This window comes from Artemia sp. Qi Xiang Cuo, chromosome 3 (assembly GCF_049724085.1).
Source record: "Artemia sp. Qi Xiang Cuo chromosome 3, ASM4972408v1, whole genome shotgun sequence".
In the NCBI taxonomy this organism is placed as follows: domain Eukaryota; kingdom Metazoa; phylum Arthropoda; class Branchiopoda; order Anostraca; family Artemiidae; genus Artemia; species Artemia sp. Qi Xiang Cuo.
In genome coordinates this window covers 5,673,226-5,694,529 of record NC_142796.1, presented here as the reverse complement: position 1 = coordinate 5,694,529, position 21,304 = coordinate 5,673,226, and the positions used below count along the sequence as shown (strand labels likewise).

Sequence of the window (21,304 nt, the reverse complement as noted above, 5' to 3'; positions counted from 1 at the left end):
CGGGAGATAAAATAATTTTCGAATATCTTTAGAGCTTATAGAAGAAAAGAAACTAGATATGCCAGCGCTGGGTAATGGAGAGAATTTTTGAATTTGTATGAACCGGCTAGAATAATCCAAGAGGTGATATATTACATAACATAAGTTTGCAGGTTGTATTTGAAAGGTCATATCAGTTTGGATTACAACCAAATAAAATTGAGCTTCATGTCTTCACTTATTATTTTCACGGGAGATAAAATAATTTTCGAATATCTTTAGAGCTTATAGAAGAAAAGAAACTAGATATGCCAGCGCTGGGAAATGGAGAGAATTTTTGAAGTTGTATGAACCGGCTAGAATAATCCAAGAGGTGATATATTGCATAACATAAGTTTGCAGGTTGTATTTGAAAGGTCGTATCAGTTTGGATTACAACCAAATAAAATTGAGCTTCATGTCTTCACTTGTTATATTCGCGGGAGATAAAACATTTTTCGAATATCTTTAGAGCTTATAGAAGAAAAGAAACTAGATATGCCAGCGCTGGGAAATGGAGAGAATTTTTGAAGTTGTATGAACCGGCTAGAATAATCCAAGAGGTGATATATTACATAACATAAGTTTGCAGGTTGTATTTGAAAGGTCGTATCAATTTGGATTACAACCAAATAAAATTGAGCTTCATGTCTTTACTTATTATTTTCACGGGAGATAAATAATTTTTGAAAATCTTTAGAGCTTATAGAAAGAAAAGAAAATAGATGTGCTAGCGATGGGAAATGGAGAGATTTTTTGAAGCTGTATGAACCGGCTAGAATAATCCAAGAGGCATATTACATAACATAAGTTTGCAGGTTGTATTTGAAAGGTTGTATCAGTTTGGATTACAACCAAACAAAATTGAGCTTCATGTCTTCACTTATTATTTTCACGGGAGATAAAATCATTTTCGAAAATCTTTAGAGCTTATATAAGAAAAGAAACTAGATATGCCAGCGCTGGGTAATGGAGAGATTTTTTGAAGCTGTATGAACCGGCTAGAATAATCCAAGAGGCATATTACATAACATAAGTTTGCAGGTTGTATTTGAAAGGTCGTGTCAGTTTGGATTACAACCAAATAAAATTGAGCTTCATGTCTTCACTTATTATTTTCACGGGAGATAAAATAATTTTCGAAAATCTTTAGAGCTTATAGAAGAAAAGAAACTAGATATGCCAGCGCTGGGTAATGGAGAGATTTTTTGAAGCTGTATGAACCGGCTAGAATAATCCAAGAGGTGACATATTACATAACATAAGTTTGCAGGTTGTATTTGAAAGGTTGTATCAGTTTGGATTACAACCAAATAAAATTGAGCTTCATGTCTTCACTTATTATTTTCACGGGAGATAAAATAATTTTCGAATATCTTTAGAGCTTATAGAAGAAAAGAAACTAGATATGCCAGCGCTGGGTAATGGAGAGAATTTTTGAAGTTGTATGAACCGGCTAGAATAATCCAAGAGGTGATATATTACATAACATAAGTTTGCAGGTTGTATTTGAAAGGTCATATCAGTTTGGATTACAACCAAATAAAATTGAGCTTCATGTCTTTACTTATTATTTTCGCGGGAGATAAAACATTTTTCGAATATCTTTAGAGCTTATAGAAGAAAAGAAACTAGATATGCCAGCGCTGGGAAATGGAGAGAATTTTTGAAGTTGTATGAACCGGATAGAATAATCCAAGAGGTGATATATTGCATAACATAAGTTTGCAGGTTGTATTTGAAAGGTCTTATCAGTTTGGATTACAACCAAATAAAATTGAGCTTCATGTCTTCACTTGTTATATTCGCGGGAGATAAAACATTTTTCGAATATCTTTCGAGCTTATAGAAGAAAAGACACTAGATATGCCAGCGCTGGGAAATGGAGAGAATTTTTGAAGTTGTATGAACCGGCTAGAATAATCCAAGAGGTGATATATTACATAACATAAGTTTGCAGGTTGTATTTGAAAGGTCATATCAGTTTGGATTACAACCAAATAAAATTGAGCTTCATGTCTTCACTTATTATTTTCACGGGAGATAAAATCATTTTCGAAAATCTTTAGAGCTTATAGAAGAAAAGAAACTAGATATGCCAGCGCTGGGTAATGGAGAGAATTTTTGAAGTTGTATGAACCGGCTAGAATAGAGGTGATATATTACATAGCATAAGTTTGCAGGTTGTATTTGAAAGGTCGTATCAATTTGGATTAAAACCAAATAAAATTGAGCTTCATGTCTTCACTTATTATTTTCACGGGAGATAAAATCATTTTCGAAAATCTTTAGAGCTTATAGAAGAAAAGAAACTAGATATGCCAGCGCTGGGTAATGGAGAGAATTTTTGAAGTTGTATGATCCGGCTAGAATAATCCAAGAGGTGATATATTACATAACATAAGTTTGCAGGTTGTATTTGAAAGGTCGTGTCAGTTTGGATTACAACCAAATAAAATTGAGCTACATGTCTTCACTTGTTATATTCGCGGGAGATAAAGCATTTTTCGAATATCTTTAGAGCTTATAGAAGAAAAGAGGCTAGATATGCCAGTGCTGGGAAATGTAGAGAATTTTTGAAGTTGTATGAACCGGCTAGAATAATCCATGAGGTGATATATTACATAACATAAGTTTGCAGGCTGTATTTGAAAGGTCACATCAGTTTGGATTACAACCAAATAAAATTTAGCTTCATGTCTTCACTTGTTATTTTCGCTGGAGATAAAATAATTTTCGGAAAGCTTTAGAGCTTATAGAAAGAAAAGAAAATAGATATGCCAGCGATGGGAAAGGGAGAGAATTCTTGAAGTTGTATGAACCGGCTCGGATAATGTTAAAGGTGATATATAACATAACATGATTTTGCAGGCTATATTTGAAGGGTCTTATTAGTTTACCACCAAATTAAACTTAGGTTCTTGTATTTACTTGTTATTTTTATGGGATATAAAATAATTTTTGAAGATCCTCGTTAGAGCTAAATAGAAGAAAGGAATATAGATGTGTCAGAGATGGAAGATAGAGAGTTTTAGAAGTTGCAGGCTGTATTTGAAAGGTGATATCAGTTTGGATTACCACCGAATTCAGTTGAGGCTCATGATTTCACTTGTTATTTTTGCAGGAGATAAAATATCATTCGAAGATCTATAAGGCTTCATAGAAGAAAAAGAGATCTAATAGTGATGGGGTGAAGAGATTTTTTAGATATGTATGAACTGGCTAAGGTAAATTGGAAAGATTGTATGACACATAACATAAATTTATACGCAAGTAAAAAAAGTAAAAAAAAATTTATACGCAAGCAAGCAAGTAAATAAAATGTGCTTCAGGGTTTTTAACTGCTATTAGTAAACTGTTGCTTATAAAGGATATTTGGTACTTGTTTAGTATCCGGGCAAAACGAGATAAGTGAAGTTTGGTTAATGCTAATGAAATAAAACAAAGTATGATAAAAATGTAATAGTTTGGAAACAAATTTGGGCTATACATTTGCACACTGGGGGGGGGGTCGGGGTAAAAGATAGCATATATTAAATTTGACCTAACCTAGGTACCCTTTTTTGTCCCTTTAACCCCAAAAAACAAAAGTTTAAATCTTTGTCACTGAGTGAGCAATACCTCACTAGGCAGCGGAAACCTGTTTTACATAGCATCTTTGAGATTCTATATGCGGTTCTTCTCGCGTGTTGCCCGGATTCTAAACAAGTACCGATTGTTTTTTTAGTTGCTCAAGAAAAAATTAAATTAAAAGCTTCGAATTATTTGATAAAACCTTTCTGTGAGTTCCGAAAGAGAGCCCAGTGGGTTTTGAAAAGAATCTGATTATTTCAAAGCAGTGCCGAAAATGGGGGGGGGGGTTTAAGAAATAAATTTGGGGTATTTTTGTTGAAAAAAAAAAACAATTTGCCCATCCTTGGGTTTGAAAAATATATTTTATCGTATCTTAATTTATTTATTTTATTTTAAATCCTTGTCCCCCCTTCTTGCATTTTTGAATTTATGCTCCTATCTAAGAGACCTAAAACTGTTAATTAAAGAGACAATTTTGCTCCCAATCAACGAATTTCCACGCTCTTTTTAGTTGTCATTTAAAAACACAGGAAAAGGTTTTTTTTTCTCGTTCAAAAAATAAAGCATTTACATCATTAATGTATCAAAAATAATGAATTTCCTTTTGAAAAATCAAAGCGATTATAAGCCAACTTTAACCTTTTCATATAGAACTGATAAGGGTAACCATGACAGGCTAATTATATTCCTCTCAATATTCCTCTCTATAACAGCATAAAGCCTTAAAATTGTGATCCATCAGAAACCAGCTCTCTGAGCTTATTAAATTGAAAAAAAACTAGTTTTTTTAACTGAAAGTAAGGAGCGACATTAAAACTTAAAACGAACAGAAATTATTACGTATATGAAATGGGCTGTCCCCTCCTCGACGCCTCGGTCTTTACGCTAAAGTTTTTTATTGTTTTAAAAAATGACAGTCAAACTTTAGCGTAAAGAGTGAGGCGTTGAGGAGGGGACAGCCCCTTTCATATACGGAATAATTTCTGTTCGTTTTTAGTTTTTTGTCGCTCCTTACTTTCAGTTAAAAAAAACTCGTTTTTTCAATTTAATTTCTGAATGTTTTTGAATTAATGCAGCTTTGATTTCGGCTCACCGTAAATGAATAATTAAAAAGAAATTTGCATATTAATTTTACTTTTTTTGGCTAGATGGCTTTCTCGAAATTTTGTTCTGATGTAACTTACGAATTAACTTACGTAACGAACTTCTATATTCGTGTTTTTTTATTACGTATATTAGGGAGTTCGTCCCCTAGTCAATACCTCACTCTTTACGCTAAAGTTCGAATTTTGTTTATCACAAACACCTGAATCACAAAGGCCGGTTAATTAGAATAGATAGCTCTTTCGAAAGTACTAAAAAAACTTTAGCGTAAAGGGTGAGGTATTGACTAGGAAGCGAACCCCCAAATATACGCAATAATTTCTGTTCGTTTTAAGTTTTAATATTGCTCCTTACTTTCAGTTGTAAAAACTTGTTTTTTTTATTTAACTAATGATCGTTTTTTAAATAATGCTGGGAAATCCGGCGCCCCCTTCATAGAAATGTCCCTTCTCCCAAGGAAAAATCCTCCACGGAAAGATCATCCTCCGTAGCCCCCTCCTCCGATCCTCCCACCAGAAAAAAAATCATCTTGAAAACGTCTGTATAATCCCCATTAACCAATACTATATGTAAATAATGGGCGAAGTTAATAACTTGCAGCCCTTCTCCTGAGAACTGTGGGGAATCAAGTCATCCTCAAACACATATTTATTAGATTTTTGACTATGCTGAACAAAATGGATATCTTAAAATTTGAATTGGGTGACTTTGGGAAACAAAATGAGCGTAAGAGGGGGCCAAGTTGCCCTCCAAATTTGTTGGTCACTTAAAAAGGGCACTAGAACTTTTAATTTCGTTCGAATGAGCCCTCTTACGATATTCTAGGACTACTGGATCGATACGATCACCCCCGGAAAAAAAAAACAAATAAACACGCATCCGTGACCTTTCTTCTAGCAAAAAATACAAAATTCCACATTTTTGCAGATAGGAGCTTGGAACTTTTATAGTAGGGTTCTCTGATACGCTGAATCTGATCATGTGATATTCATTAAAGTTCTATGACTTTTAGGGGTTGTTTCCCCCTTTTTTCGAAAATAATGCAAATTTTCTCAGGCACATACCTTTTGATGGATAAGACTAAACTTAATTAAACTTATATATTTGAAATCAGCATAAAAATATAATTCTATTGATGTATCTATTGGTATCAAAATTTCGATTCTTTACAGTTTCGGTTACTATTGAGCCGGATCGTTCCTTACATACAGTTCGTAACCACGAACTGTTGTGTCAGGCTTATGGGCATATTGCAAAGGACTGCTCTAATAAAGCAAAATGCTCAAACTGCGGAGGAGGCCACACTAATTCTAAAGACACCCCGTGCCAGAACCAGATGAAGTGCGCCCTCTGTGGCTCCGATAAGCACCCCTGCTACAGTTTCAGTTGTCCAGAAGCCAAAAAGGCCCTATCTAAGCGATGACTAGCTCCAGCACTCTGAAAATAGTGACGTGGTACATAAATGGCGGAGTACTATCTAAATTACCACTTTTAGAAAACCTTGCTAGCAGATTCGACATTGTGTGCGTTCAGGAACATTTCCTGTTGGCTGAGAGACTCCAGCTCTTACAACTAAACGAAAACGTTAATTTGTTTGGCATTCCTTCTAGGAGGCCGGGAACAAGTCGTCCCCCTGTTGGTGTTGCTATAATTGTCCATATCTCTCTTCGTGCCTCGACGTTTAAAGAAGCGCACTTCTATATTGCTGTGAAAATTAAAAATACTGTTTTGCTCTCAGTCTATATACCAACGAACTACAGGAATGTCCAATCTGAAAATAAGTTTAAGATTGCTTGTGGAAAAGTAGCCGCTGTTTCTACATTATGCATGGCGGAAAAACTTTCCTGTATTATTGCCTGAGATATGATCTCTAACCTCTCTGATGCTTATGATTCGAGAGGTCAAATCCTGCTCGATGCCTGTCCCAGTCTGCGGGTACTGAGAAACAGAGTAGACTTCACATATGTGCATAATTCCGGTTCCACGTCCTCGCTCGACTTTCTGCTCTGCTCTCCCGACTTGAGGACTCACGGTGACTGTGGGGTTGATATCGGCTTCTGTGTTTCTGATCACCTTCCAGTGGCTAATACCTTCATTATTAATGACCTCCCGAATAATGCCCCAAATGATGCTCCAAAGGAGAAAAAGTGGTTCCAGAAGACTGAATGGCGAAAAGCTAAATTAGCAATGTTCAGGTCTGTGTGTGACGGAATCCTGGAAAATATTAGAGTCCCTTTCCAGCTATTACTCCAAAGCTCGCCGATTGCATGTGATGAGAAACAAATACATATAAATATCTACTGTAGTGAAATAACTCACGCCTTGTGCTGTGCAGAAAAAAAAGTGGTTCCTATTCGTAAAGTGAGAATTGTGTCAGAAGTTCCAGGATGGTCGGAAAACCCAGCTTTGGTTAATGCGTGTCAACAAGCTAAAATGTGGTATAGTTTGTGGATTGATTCGGGCCGTCCTAAACAAGGCGTTGTAAACAGTGTTCGATTGTATACAAAGTGGCAGTTCTCCAAATGTCTCGCCTTGCATCGCATACGTGTGATTGATGAAAACAGTGAGTCGCTACGAGTTGATCCAAATAAAATTTGGAAATTCATCAAGAAGAACCGATCTGCAAAAGCGCCCAGTAACGAATCCGCCCCTAGTGAAAGTGAATGGAATAGTTATTTCACGAGCGAGTTTGCTTCACCTGATCCTGAATTGGAGTGCAAGTTTGAGAGAGATCTTGATCTCTGTTTAGAATCTTTGGAACCGGATCTTGGCCACGTAGTGAGTGTGTCGGATGCTCGTTCGGCTATCATTAAACTAAAAATGAAGTACTCTAAAGGAGTAGATAATATCTGTGGTATGCATCTGATTCTCGGTAGTGAACTGTTAACAGTACATCTAGCATTTATGTTCCAAATGATTTTTAGTTGCAGTCTAGTGCCAGATATTTTTTGTACCGGTGTAATCACCCCTGTCATCAAGAAAGGTAAAGACCCATCTGAATGTTGTTCTTACCGCCCGATAACCGTTGCTCCCGTTTTTTGTAAATTGATGGAGTTATTAGTTATTGAGGAGATAAAGTATGTTTGTAGTACGCCAGATTCGCAGATCGGTTTCAAGAGAAATATTAGCCATGAGAACGTGCATAGCCTATTGTCTAATGTTTTGTTGGATGCAGATGCTAAAGGTGAAACCGTGGTACTTGCAGGCCACGACGTCCGCTGAGCCTTTGATTCGGGTATCCATGCACAACTACTTGTCTCTACGTTTAAGAGAGGACTTGACAGATCTGTAATTGCTACTTGTAGGAACATGTATTTTAAGTTGAAGGTTAGAGTAAGGGTTCTAAAAACCAGAGCCTGACTGTATCCTATTTCCTCATACCAGTACGAAAAGGCATTCGCCAAGGGGCTTTATCATCACCGCCTCTTTATAATAACAGTATCATCGAGGCTCAGAAGACAGTGAAAACGTGCTTTTAATTTTCGTGGAATTGATTTGTCTCTTGTTAATTATGCCGATGACATTTTAAATCTGAGTAGATCCGTCAGTGGCATAGAGAGTAATTTCAAAGTTTTTTCTAACGAATATGCTAACATAGGCCTAGAATTCAACTCCACCTAGAATCCGAGGTGGTCGTCTTTAATTGTCGTAAGAAAGAGTTGGTGCCTGTCATATTTACACTAGTTAATAATACAGTTACTGCATCAGGGTCAATGACTTACGATTGTTTGCTATTTGGGTTTAATATCAAAGTTGTCCAATCCTGTATATCAAGTGATCCTAAACTGGAATTATAACAAGCAAGTGGATCGAAATTACGATATAAGCTCCCTTATAACCAATACATTGTAGCATAAATTTTCGATTGCTCTACCGTCCATCATATCTTAGTTTTATCAGATTTTTGGTCTTTTGTTAGTTTTGATGATAAAAAACAATCCGTACAGTGTTCTTTAAGTTTGCAAAATATCTGCTTAGCCTTCCTCCCTGGCGAAGAAACCGCCAGATTTCAGCACGTTACGGACTTGATGACCCCTTCGTCGTGATCGCGACCAGGAGGGGAAAGTTCCTGAAATCTTTAGACCCAATGCATAGTATGTTTGAAGCTATAGTCATTAATGTGTAATGGTTGTCTTTTTATGTAAATAATTTCGCCATTGTTTTTTTTTTTTTTTTTTTTTTTAGTTATTGAAGTATTAATTTAAGCTTTTCGTTTGTTTGATGTGTTTTGTTGTTTTGTTTTCATTTTCTCTCTACTCCATTTTTACTTTTTTGTATTTCTAAAGATGGGTAATAAAAATCATTCATTCATTCATATGCAAGCAGGGATCAGATTGGCTTAAGGCTCAGTCCCCTAAAATACTTCTTTCACAATTTCAATATTTTTTGCTTGAAACCACTATTTTCTAGGTTTTTAACAATCCGTCCATCAAATTGTGGTCCAAAATAATAAAATACACAATACAATGCCATATCAACGGGGAGGGGTTTACCGGGTATACCCCCCCCCCCCGAAAAAAAAAATTAATATGACCCCTGAAAAAGTAACACAAATACATAAAAAAAAATATATTTTGATGCGTTTTGTAAGTTTTTTTTTCTATCCCCACCCCGAATAAAAATAACCTTTGGCGTTTAACCAAATAATACACTTCGTCACCTACTAAAGGATTATAAAGAGTCGAAGAGTATTGGAGCAGAGACTAATACGAGAGTCCGGTATCAGAATAGTGAACATTGAAATGAAAAACAGCGGTAGTGAAATGCAGCAGGGGTATTGCAGCCACGGATACAGCTAAGGGGACACAAGGAGTGCGGTTCCCCCTTGAAAAATCACTTCCCCCCCCCCTTAGAATTTTCAGAACTTTATTAAATTAGCAAGAGATATTCAAGTTACTTTCCCCTACCTGGCTGATTTTCTCCCCCTCTTGAGGAAAATTTCATAGCAAGATATATTGTTGCAGCAAAAATCCAAACTTAGAGAAAGAAGATTGTGGAGTGGCCTCTAATTCTCTATATAAATATATTAAGGGTGTAACTGGGTTTGCACTGAAAAAAACAGCTAAACTATTCAAGATAGAAGCGTTATTACTATTTTTTTCTAGATAATCTTGAAATCCGCATAATGCTGTAAGCTAAAGAATTTTTCAAAAATACACCAAAAAACCAAAAAATCCAGGAAACCTAACTTGGATGAGGCCGTAAGACGACTAAACTCATTCCGGGCATAACGGAGGGCCTTTCATGATGGTCAAAGTCCAAGAACTACTCGATTAAATGAAGAGCCAACTTCCTGAGAGTAAAAACTTAGAGCGACCCGTACTTGCTTGTACTTGTTGCACGTTCAAACCGCATCCAGGCTCAACGTGGTGCCCAGCAGACGATGACATGTCTTCTTCCAGAGTTTCACTCGGGGGTAGCAGGCTCTACGATCTCCAGCCACTGACGATCACGACAACGGCCGCATTTTATGAACCCTCTGATTGGCTCCAGATAAAACTTCACTGTCGTGAGCCACACCTTCTTTTGGCCTCCTCTTCTCTTCTTTTAAACCAGTAGTGTAAAAGGAGCTAGGGTCATTTGTAAAGGTCGAAACCCCATAAGGAGCCAAGGAGCGATCACAAAACCACACGAAAAAGGTTTTTTGGTAGCCGAAGAGCCGGTGAGTCTAGCTGATTGTCCTTTAGAGCAGAATAGTAGCCGAGAGTCTTTCAGAAGGGTCTTTCGAGAGTGTCAGCGTAAAACGAGACAGATATTGCTCTTGGTAAATCCCTTGATCTTTGACTTTTATGCTTGTGTAGTTTACCTCATAGAAGCTCAACTACAAGACCATTGATTACAGGTCTGAACCAATTAATCTACAATATATTACCTCAAATAGCACTGTTCAACATGTCCTGGTGATTTAATGGAGTATTGTCTCGATGGCATCCGACATCTATTAGTCCATCCTGAGCGTGGATTGAAATGGTTGTTGGTCCATGCTTTGGTCTGTGAACTTTCTGGTTACCTGTAGTTCAATTACCATACCTCAACTAATTAATTTTTTATTTTTTAAGCTTAGATTTTGGATTGATAATACGATTTTGACAAGAAACGCAAAAGAGTATGTGTGAATAATTTAGCATGCAAGGTACGGTAGTTCGACCCTAGCAGTAAAACTTAAAATCCGAGCTTTCAAAATTTTATATATTTTTTAAGTTCATATTATACATGTTTTGAATATTTTAGCATGTAAGATAGTCCAACTCTAGAAGTAAAACTTAAAATCCGAGCTATTTCAACTAATTAATTTAAAGGCACAAATATAAATTGCGGCTTACCTCAGGTAAGACTGTTGACTGTGTACTCGACGATTCAGTTGAGTTTGATCTCGATGGCGTCCGACTGCTTGAAGCACTCCCCCGTCGCTCAGAGTTTTGAAGATTCTGAAGTATCAAATGTTTACTCGATACTGAACGAGAAAAATTGTGCACTGGTGAGGATACAGGTGTCATTGAGTCAACTGGAAATGAAATTAGATAGTAAGAGGTCCGAGGTTCGAGAACTGTTTGGAGTAGCCGATCCTGAGGAAGCTGCACCTTCATTCAAGGAAAAACATACTACAAATATAGTGAACCATCCTCGGGACCCTTAGCTATTGCGTCGTGTGTAGTTGAGAGCTGAGAGTTTGTATGTAGCATAAGTATAATACTGATTTTATTTATTATCCTCCCCCCCCAAAAAAAAAAAAAATGATCAAGTTAAAATACAGAGCATCGTCAGTGTAAACTAGACGAACAGAGGCTGACAAATATTTTTTTATTATTATTCTGTTTTTCTTTGTCATTACAGTTTGTAATCAATTTTGGTGTCTTCCATTGGTATAAAGTTAGCTTATTTTCTTTTCCCTTTCCTTTTAGTTCTTTGTTTCTGCTGTCTACATTGTTTACTGTCTAAAAGTTTACTTAAGATAATATTAGTTTTCACTGTATCAAAAAGTAAAAACGTTTTTGCAAAGAATGGCGAAAAAAGCTGACAAATTTACAATAAGAATTAAGTTCATGGCCCCTATTGAGAAATATATGTCCCTTCATAATATCCCTAAAAAAAACATAAGCTATTCATAATGACAAGAAAACCAATTCTTATGATTGATGTTCTTGTAATACTTACAGGCAAAAAGCCTAAATAGATATACTTTAATGGTAAATAATGGCAAAATCGAACACCAGGAGTACTTATGATAAAGACGAGGCTTAAACAAGACCCTGAAGACCCTGAAGGCTCCCCTGGGATTCTCTTTGCATTTAAAAGAATCCTTATTTTTCTGACTTTGAATTTTCTTTTGCATTACGGTAAAAAAAAAAAAGTCAAATTGACTAATCTGGTACAATCGCTTTAATTGAGGTTAAAAACTTCTGTATACTTCTCAATAACCAATACTATATTCAAATATTGGGCAAAGTTCATAAATTGCAGACCTTTCCCCGGGGACTGTGGGGGAATGAGTTATTCTCAAAGACGTGATTATTATATTTTTTGACCAAGCTGAACACAAAGGCTGTCTCAAATTTTTGATCAGGTGACTTTGGGAAAAAGATGTGCGGGGGAAGGGGCCGATTTGCCCTCCATTTTTTGGGTCACTTAAAAAGGGCACTAGAACTTTTAATTTCCGTTCGAATAAACCCTCTCGTGATATTATAGGGCCACTGGGTCGATACGATAACCGCTGGAAAAAAAAAATAAATACGCAACAGTGATCTTTCTTCTGGCAAAAAAAAAAAAAATCCACATTGTTGCAGATAGCAGCTTGAAACTTATAGATTAGGGTTCTCCGATACGCTGAATCTGATGGTGTGATTTTCATTGGTGTGTAAGACTAAACTTCATGAAACTTATATATTTGAAATCAATATGAAAATCTGATTCTTCTGATGTATCTATTGGTATCAAAATTCCATTTGTTAGAGTGTCGGTTACTATTGAGCTGGATTGCTCCTTACATACAATTCGTTACCACGAACTGTTTGATAGTCGAAAGTGATCGGAGGAAACCTAACCCCCATACACCCCACACTATTTTCCAAAACATATACATTCAAAATTTCGAGATAGCCACTTTGTTCAGAATAGTTTAAAGGTTCGGAAATTATGTCCTTAAGGATGACAACCCCCCACCCCCACAGCAAAAGCTCTAGTGCCAGTTTTAAGATTCAAACTGATCGGAGGGTGGATAAACCCGCCCCCAACACCTAGTTTTTTTTCCGAAATGCATAAGAGACAAATGTTGAGATGACCATTTGTTGTCGTAGAAACTACGAAAAAGGCTCTTTCGATTGGAAATAGAAAGGGCTAGTACCCCTTTTAATAGTCAAAAGTGATTGGAGGGCCACAAGCCCCCCTCCCCCGCGCCAAAAGTTCCCAAAACATATCTAATCTAAATTTTGAGATAATCATTTTGTTCAGCGTAGTCCTCAGTGCAAGGGTTGTAAGTTATGCCCCGAGGGCATATAAGGTTTTTTATGGAAAAGGTGGTCGGATAAACTCCAGAGGGGCTCCTTGGATTGAAAATCAGATGTTTCAGTGCCATTTTTAAGAGTCGAATCGATCAGGGGCAGCCCCCCCCCTCCCCCAACTCGTATTTTCCACAAATGCATCCAATAGAAATTTTGAGATAGCCATTTGTTCAAAAATAGCACAAAGATCATTTAACAAAGCCTTTGGAGTTGACAGAATCCCCCAGAGTCTGGGGGTAAGGGTTGTAAGTTATGCCCTGGGGACATACAGGGTTTTTATGGAATGGGTGATCGTGTGAACTTTAGAAGAGGCTCATTTGATTGGAAACGTATAGTTCTAGTTTCCTTTTAGGAGTGAAACATGATAGAAAGCAACTAGCCCCCTCTCCCTGACATCCTCTTTTCCAAAATGCATTCAATTGAAATTGGGATATAGCCATTTTGTTACCAATAGTCCAAAAATCATATAACAATGTTTTAAGGATGGACAAAATCCCCCAGAGCCCATGGACAAGGGTTGTTAGATATACCCCGGGGCATTTAAGGTTTTTATTGGAACGGGTGGTCGTATAAACCCGTTCTATTATCGGATGGAGCTCATTTGATCAGATGGAGCTCATTTGATTGAAAATCGTAAGTTTTAGGGTCCCTTTTAAGAGTCAAAAGGGAATGGAGGGCAATCAGCCCCCCCCCTCCTTAAGCTTATCATTTCCAAAAACATATCTGATCTAAGTTTAAAGACAGCTACTTTTTCAGCATTGTTGAAAGGTACAGTAAGTATGTCTTTGGGGATGTCAACCCCCGCAGTCCTCAGGAAAAGAGCTGTAAGTTAGGTAATTCACTGATTAAGCCTTTCAGAGATTCTTGAGAGGAGTGTTGAACTAAGTCAAAGACGTTATGTGTATACGGATCGTCAAAAAGGTGCAACACAGGAATAACTGAGTATATACTTTGAAAAATTCAGGAAATGATAAGGAAGATGATCAAAAGGCAATATTTTCATGCTACCAATACTACTACAACTACCAACGCTACTACTACCAAACTAATTCATTTACAATATTGAGAGGAAATTTTAACTAAATCAAAAGTCGCTATGTCCATGTAAACTGTCAAAATAGCGTATCTCAAGAATTGATTTGGTATTAAGTTGGAACTTTCAGAGAATGCTCAAAGGGGAAGATCGTCTCACCAAAAGGCAATATGGGCACACTACTGCTACTAATACTGTTACTGCTACATTTACTACTACTACTACTACTACTGCTACGACTACTACTACTACTACCACTACTTCTATTGCAACTTTGAAGGTTAAGAGCATTGAAAAACTTGTTTTATGGAAAAAGTTTTTTTTAAATTAATTTCTTTAAATTTACAACAACAATAGTTGGTTTGATGAAATCGCTCATGGGAGAAAAAAAAAAATATCTCCATGAATTAATCCGGAATCACCTCTCTAAAGAGCAATCTGGAACTTGATATTTTTGGATAAAAGTGGGAAGTATATTTAGTAATGTCATTAGACACGTTGAACTTGACTAACATTTTCATCGAGATTTTGTTCCTTTTGGGACATCTTTCCCTTTTTTCGATAATTGTCGAATTTCTTGGTTCATTACCGAATACCCTCAGATGTAGACAAGGATTCTACCAAGGATTTAGTAGAATCACTCGAATCACTTCCCGAAGTGATTCGGGAAGGAGGGAGGTCCTGATGGAAAGGGTACATCCACCATTTTTCTTAAATAACATAAAAGCTTTTGTTCCTGTGTTATTCTTCTTACTCTAAATGGGAGGGGATAAATTAGTATCCTCATATTCGGCCCTCATACAGCCCTTATTTTTCACGTTTCGAATAAAAAATAAATTGTTTCTATATGTTTGCTTTTCAAACTTTTGACATCTTACTTTTGATCCCTTACTGGTAAAATTGGTTGCCTCCTTCTTAGCAAATAGATCGCAGGATGTCAAATACCAGGATCAGTATTCAAATCAGCTCCCTGTCCACAATGACATACCCCAAGGCAATATCCTAGGTCCTTCTTTTTTCGGCTATGATCAGCAGCCTCGCGAATGGATTTCCTAACCAATGGAAGTTCGTTCATGATCCAACGGCTGTTGAAGCTTTAAAAATTTAATAAGCGACCATATGAGTATCCTCAACGATATTGGAGACGAGGCCTTGGACTTAGACATGACAGTAAACCCCTCTAAGTTCATGATAATGCCGATGTGTTTCTTCAAATCCTCGCTCGAAGCATTGCATATATTAAATATTTAACATAACCTAGGTACCTTTTTTGCCCCTTCAACCCAAAACAAAACTAAAGCTCAAATATTGTAAACGCCAGGGACGGATCCAGGATTTTTTTTTGGGGGGGGGGAGCAAAATAGGTTGACAATGTATGTTTGGAATAAAAAATAAATTGTTTCTATATGTTTGCTTTTCAAACTTTTGTATTTTATATTTTTGTAATGATATTATAGATTGTCATAAATGAGTTTTAATTTTTATGAGAACTTTTGATAAACAAAAATAGCGAATACCATGCAAATTAACCCCATGCGAATTTTCTTGTTGTTGAATAAACATTTGAATTATAACATCATTCTCAACCCTTGTTCAAAAGATACTGCATTTATCTCACAGTATAAAGATATAGCAGTAAGTTTACCGCAGATAATTTCTGGCTCTTCATTCTCGGTGCGAACAAACAACTCCTCCCACTTATTCTTGCATTAGCGCGTACAAACAGCTCCTCTCATTTGATCTGCCATCAGCGGTCAAATTACCTTGGAACACGTATTTTGGCAGAAACTTTCTCAAAATGCCTTTGAAACCAACTTGAGACTTCAAAACCTACTTGTAATTCCTAAAAACATCTAATAATAACATTGCACAACTAATTACCGATTTTCATATGCATATTGGAATAAATTAATTTAAAATTAGTTTATTCAAAATTTAGTGTTGGACCGTTGAAGTCATGTTTTACGTTCAAGAGAAATCCGACTTGTCTACCCAAGAAAAGATCTTCTGTTATTTATTTTTATACGTTCTCTTGAGCACTAGCATCTCGATCCGGAGTTCTATAGTGGGTGAGAAAGAGAAAGATCAAACTGCCTATAATTTATATACTGGGATCTATCTCAACAACCGTAGATAAGAGAATTAAAAGTTGGAAATAGCCCCTCTTTGCCTTGTGCAGAAGCATTTCCACTAATTTGAAGCTCAGGTTAGAACATCAAAGTCTAATTAATATTCATTATAATTATCTTCCATACAAAAGCACCTTCACTAAAACCCTTTCATTTTCAATCTAGAACTAATTAGGTAAAACTCGTAACATTGAAGGTGAAGGAATAATTTTTTTAATTGATAACGACTAGCCTAATTAATAAATTGAGAAACTCTGGCATTGTATTTCATCCTTTTCATGAATTGGCATAAGATATATAATTGCTGATGAAACTTTTAAATGGAAAGGAATAACAAGCATAACAATATAACAACAGGAGTAGCAAAAAGTACAGCAACAACAAAAGTGTGCAGTTTCAGGAGCTTTCGTAAAAACAATAACATGCTCGACAAAATAATAACAAACAGTAAAAAATAAACCGTCAAAAACAATAAACTCTTAAAACTGAAGGTGAATAAATAATAAATAGACTAATAATGACTAATTGATAAATTAAGATACATTGGCATTATCATCATTTTCCTGAATTGATATGAGACAAATAATTACTGACTATTTTTTTTGAGGGAGTAGCGATAACCAAGATAACAACGTAACAACATAAATAACAATATGAAAATTGCGCAGTTCCAGGAGCTTTCTAAAAAAAAAAAAAAAAAACACACTCAACAAAAGAATAAAAACAATGGATTGTTAAATTTGAAGGTGAAGAAAAAAAATAAATCAATAAGACTAATTAATAAATTAAGATACTCTGGTCATCATTTTCATGAACTGGCACGAGACAAATAATACTGACTAAGCTTTTGAAGGAGTAGCAACAATAACAATAACAACAGCAATAACAACAAAAGTGCGCAGTTCCAGGAGCCCATCAGGAGCACGATTTTTTGTTTTGTTTAAAAAAGCAATAACAACAACAAAAGGAGCATGTCGAGGAATGTTCTGAATATGACGGATGCTACCCCCCTCTCAATTCCCTGTTCTTTATACAAAAGTTGACCTTTTGTTTATGACAATGTCCCCCCCCCCCCCCTGTTTCCGTGTAAAATAAAAACATACTAAAAAAACAGTTCTACAATCAGATAGGTGGCAGGGTGGCTCGGAGGCAAATTCTCTGCTCCGCATCGATCTGAAACTCATGGATATTTTGAACGGTTGAGACATTATATGTATTTTTAAGCCTTGTGGAAGACTTGATAGAGAGTCATGAAAGATTAAGTAAAAAACCTATACCAAGATGCTTTTTTTTTAAATAAATAACAGGAACATCTGTGTTCCTGCGTTATTTTCTCATATAGTATAGGCACCGGAAATAAATTCCAAGCCTCCTGCCATGGCCCCAATCTAACCATAATTTAGCATGGTTTGAATCAATAATAAAAATTAAATTGTTTCAGTACGCATGTTTTTAAATGTTTGTGTTTTATGTTTTTGCTTATCACCGATAGATATCGCTCTTTACTTACCTTTAATGATCATACACTGTTTCTTTTAAAAAAAAATGCAGCAGCTAAAGGCTAGTTAAATGATTTGATAATCTATTTAGAAATAAGATTTTTGTTATAATTTACTTTGTTATAACCAGAATGTTATTTTCAGCCATGTTTCAAAAGATGCTAAAGCTTGGTTTCCCGCAGGGGCGTCGTTTGGGGGAAGAAAGGGGGGCAATTGCCCCCCAGTGATTTGGAGAAAAACGTTATTATATATCCCATGACCCTTGTGTCTCTGGATGTAGACCCCTCTTGCCCTCCACCCAAATAAAAATGCTGGAGCTACTCCCCTGGTTTCCCGTGGTGTGCCGTGGATTAGCCTTTCTCGTGGCTTGGTTTCAAGTATGGAATTGGAAATATAGGCTATTTATTTCATGGGATAGTTCTCTGTCTTTTTTGATTTGGGTGTTTTTTAGGGCGATTTTATATTTTTTTTTCTTTTCTTTTTTTGGGGGGCGCGTCTCTTAGAGTCTCTTAAAGTTTGAGTCTCTTAAAGTTTGAGTCTCTTAAACATTGATTTTTTTTTATCTTTTAATTATGTTGAAAATATATTTTTTTTTAATGTATTTGTTTCCTTTTTGCTTCTCCCCTGTTTATTTCCTGTTCATAGAGCCTTACGGGGAAGTCTAGGTTGAAGTGCTTTGTTGCAAATTTATTGGTTTGATTGAATGAACTGACTGATTGATTGATTGATATTCCGACAACCGTCAAAAAAAAGATTTAAAACTAGGTAATAGTCTCCTTTACAAAGTCTAGAAGCATTTTCCGCTAATTTGAAGTTCAGGTTAGATTAGAATATTAAAGTCTAATTAATATTCATTGTAAATTCCCTTCTTACAAGGAGAACGAAAACCCTTTCATTTTCAACCTAGAATTAATTTCCTTCAGTTCCAAACAGTGAAGGTGACTGAATTATTAATAAATTAATAAAGACTAATAAATAAATTAAGATGCTCTGGCATTGTCTCTCATTATTTTCAACAAATAATTTTTGACGAAACTTTTGAAGGAGTAGCAATAATAGCAGTAACAACCTAACAAAAGAAATAACAACAATAACAACGACAAAAGTGTGCAACAACAATACTTCGACAAAACAATAACAGCAAAACAATAAAAAAAAGTCTAACATTGAAGGTGAAGAAATAATTAATAAATTAATACGGACTGTTAATAAATTAAGATACTATGGCACTGTCTCTCATCATTTTCACGAATTGGCATGAGACAAGTAATTACCGATAAAACTTTTGAAAAAGTAGCATATCAACTTAAAAAAAAAAATAAAAAAAAGAAGGAACAGCAGCAATAATAATGTATCTTAAGGTGATTGATATTTATTAGTTCTGGGTATGCTCCCAATCCAATAAATAACATCGTCTGTAGACAAGGATGTACCAAGGGGTGAGGGTATCTTGGGGCCTCATCCCAGTCCAAAATTTACTTGCGTATCTTGGCACGTCTTAATTAAATTATCAAATAAATTTATTTTCTACATTTGCCCACGCCCTAGCTCGAAATGTTTTTATTACCACCGACCCCTGAAAACCCCCCTTGGTACGTGCCTGTCCGCGGATGCTGTAAAAAATCAACTAACTCTTGTTGACAAACACTTAAGAATTTTTCATAGCAAGAATAAAAACATGAATAATGATATGCTGTAGCACAAACATTACTTTTGTTATAATTTTCAAACCTTGCATTATTAGACCTTTGCCCAAACCAGATTATTCAAAGAACAAAAAATATGTCAATAGTTAACTGAGGAGTTGCCCATCCTTTGCCACCTGGTGTTAATCTCGGAGCGCTATTTGCTCCGTCACGCGTGACAAACTTAATTGCGCCACGTGAGCCCCATTATGCCACGCATTGCATACTTTACATAATGTGCATCAAACTTACACACGTGTGCAACACACCATCTGGTGAAGACGTTTTTTCAAGTGTGCAGCTCCTTGTGGTTAACAACCTTGATGAATTGTGGTGCTAAACAAACCACTTTAAAAAGAAACCGATTTTCGATGATAGATTAATAACTAGTTTTCCCTTTCGTTCATTTTTACTTTTTAAACTAGTTAGGATCATTAATTATTTCACTCCTTATAATTAAAGATCGAAATCCCGCAGTTTGTCCCTTAAAAATAGGCTAAAATCGATTGCTATAAATGAACTCATGCTATGGGCAAAGTTACAGATTTTTGTCAGTTTTTTACAATTCTTTTGGCCATGGGGGCGATATGATATTATTTGTAACACCCTGTTATTAAGAAAACAGTTGCTTCGGTGGGCACATACATGGCAAAAACCCATAGGGACCGCAACCTCCTTCCCAATCAATGTAATTTCCGCAACCTCCTCCTTTACTCGTACTCCCAGTTTATTTTTATGATCAACTAATACCCCCCTCCCACCACGACATATAAAGCACCCCTCCACAGAATAACTCAGTGTGTGCCTGAAAGTATTTAGATATTATTTATGTTATTTTGGTATTATAAATTATCCCATAACTAGCGAGTTGGTCCCATAGTTTATGTACAGTACACGTGGAATTTGTTTCTTTGGTAGGGGAAGGGATTCATAAAAATATTTAGAAATTCAGAAAAAAAAGATATTATAGGGAAGTTGGATAATTTAAGGTGCTTAGAAACTTGGAAACCCTTCCCTAGACCGCAATTTTGAATGTAGATCCCGATCCCCGAAGCATTATTCCCTTGGAAGATGGTACGGTGACTAGTTGAATTAGCAAAAATCAATGTTCCCACTTTTATCGAAAGCAGGAAGTACTTTGAACAAAAATATCTGATGGTGTATCTTAACAAACTTGTCAAACTTGTAGATCGATCGGATTGATTGCACCAGAGGGGTACTGACAGGATAGACGAAGATGGATCAGATGCTCCCCCATAAAGGCCTCAAGGATCCTTATTTCATTTTTCTGTAAGAAGGGAAAGTAGTTCTTACTGAGCCTAAACAACAAAACTTGTCCAACAAGGTCGGATTTCTTTCTTTTCAATGTTCCTTGCGTTAAGAAACCATTTCTAAGCCTATATTGCTCCTGTAAGCCTCTGAGCCAAGGCCCAAGGAATTTTTTCACACTTGAAACAAGTTTGGAAGAATAGGAAGATAAGTCTGCAAATAAGGGTTAAAATATAAGAAGCCTCAGTGATGACTGTTGTCAAGTATGGTTCTGAAGCGTAGGTGCTCCGAAAAACAGACTAGGATTTTCTAAATCTTTTTCAGAGTAATTGCCTACATTTTGTTTTGGGCCCCAACTGACTGACCGTATCTCAAACGGTAAGCTATACGAAATTAAAAAAAAAAAAAAAATATTTTAACTAAAAGTAAGGAGCGATATTAAAACTTAAAACGAACAGAAATTATTCCGTATATGAAAGGGGTTGTCACCTGCTCA

The 21,304-nt window shown here is 36.1% G+C and overlaps 1 protein-coding gene across 1 annotated transcript in view; it reads right to left on the bottom strand.

The window, feature by feature from the left end:
- Epac (Exchange protein directly activated by cAMP) overlaps nucleotides 1–21,304 on the bottom strand; it is a 230,554-nt gene that overhangs the window by 107,382 nt on the left and 101,868 nt on the right. Inside the window, exon 6 of the mRNA XM_089085794.1 lies at nucleotides 11,019–11,200. Within this exon, the coding sequence (XP_088941920.1) occupies nucleotides 11,019–11,200 (182 nt within the window). The remainder of the gene's footprint in view (nucleotides 1–11,018; nucleotides 11,201–21,304) is intronic.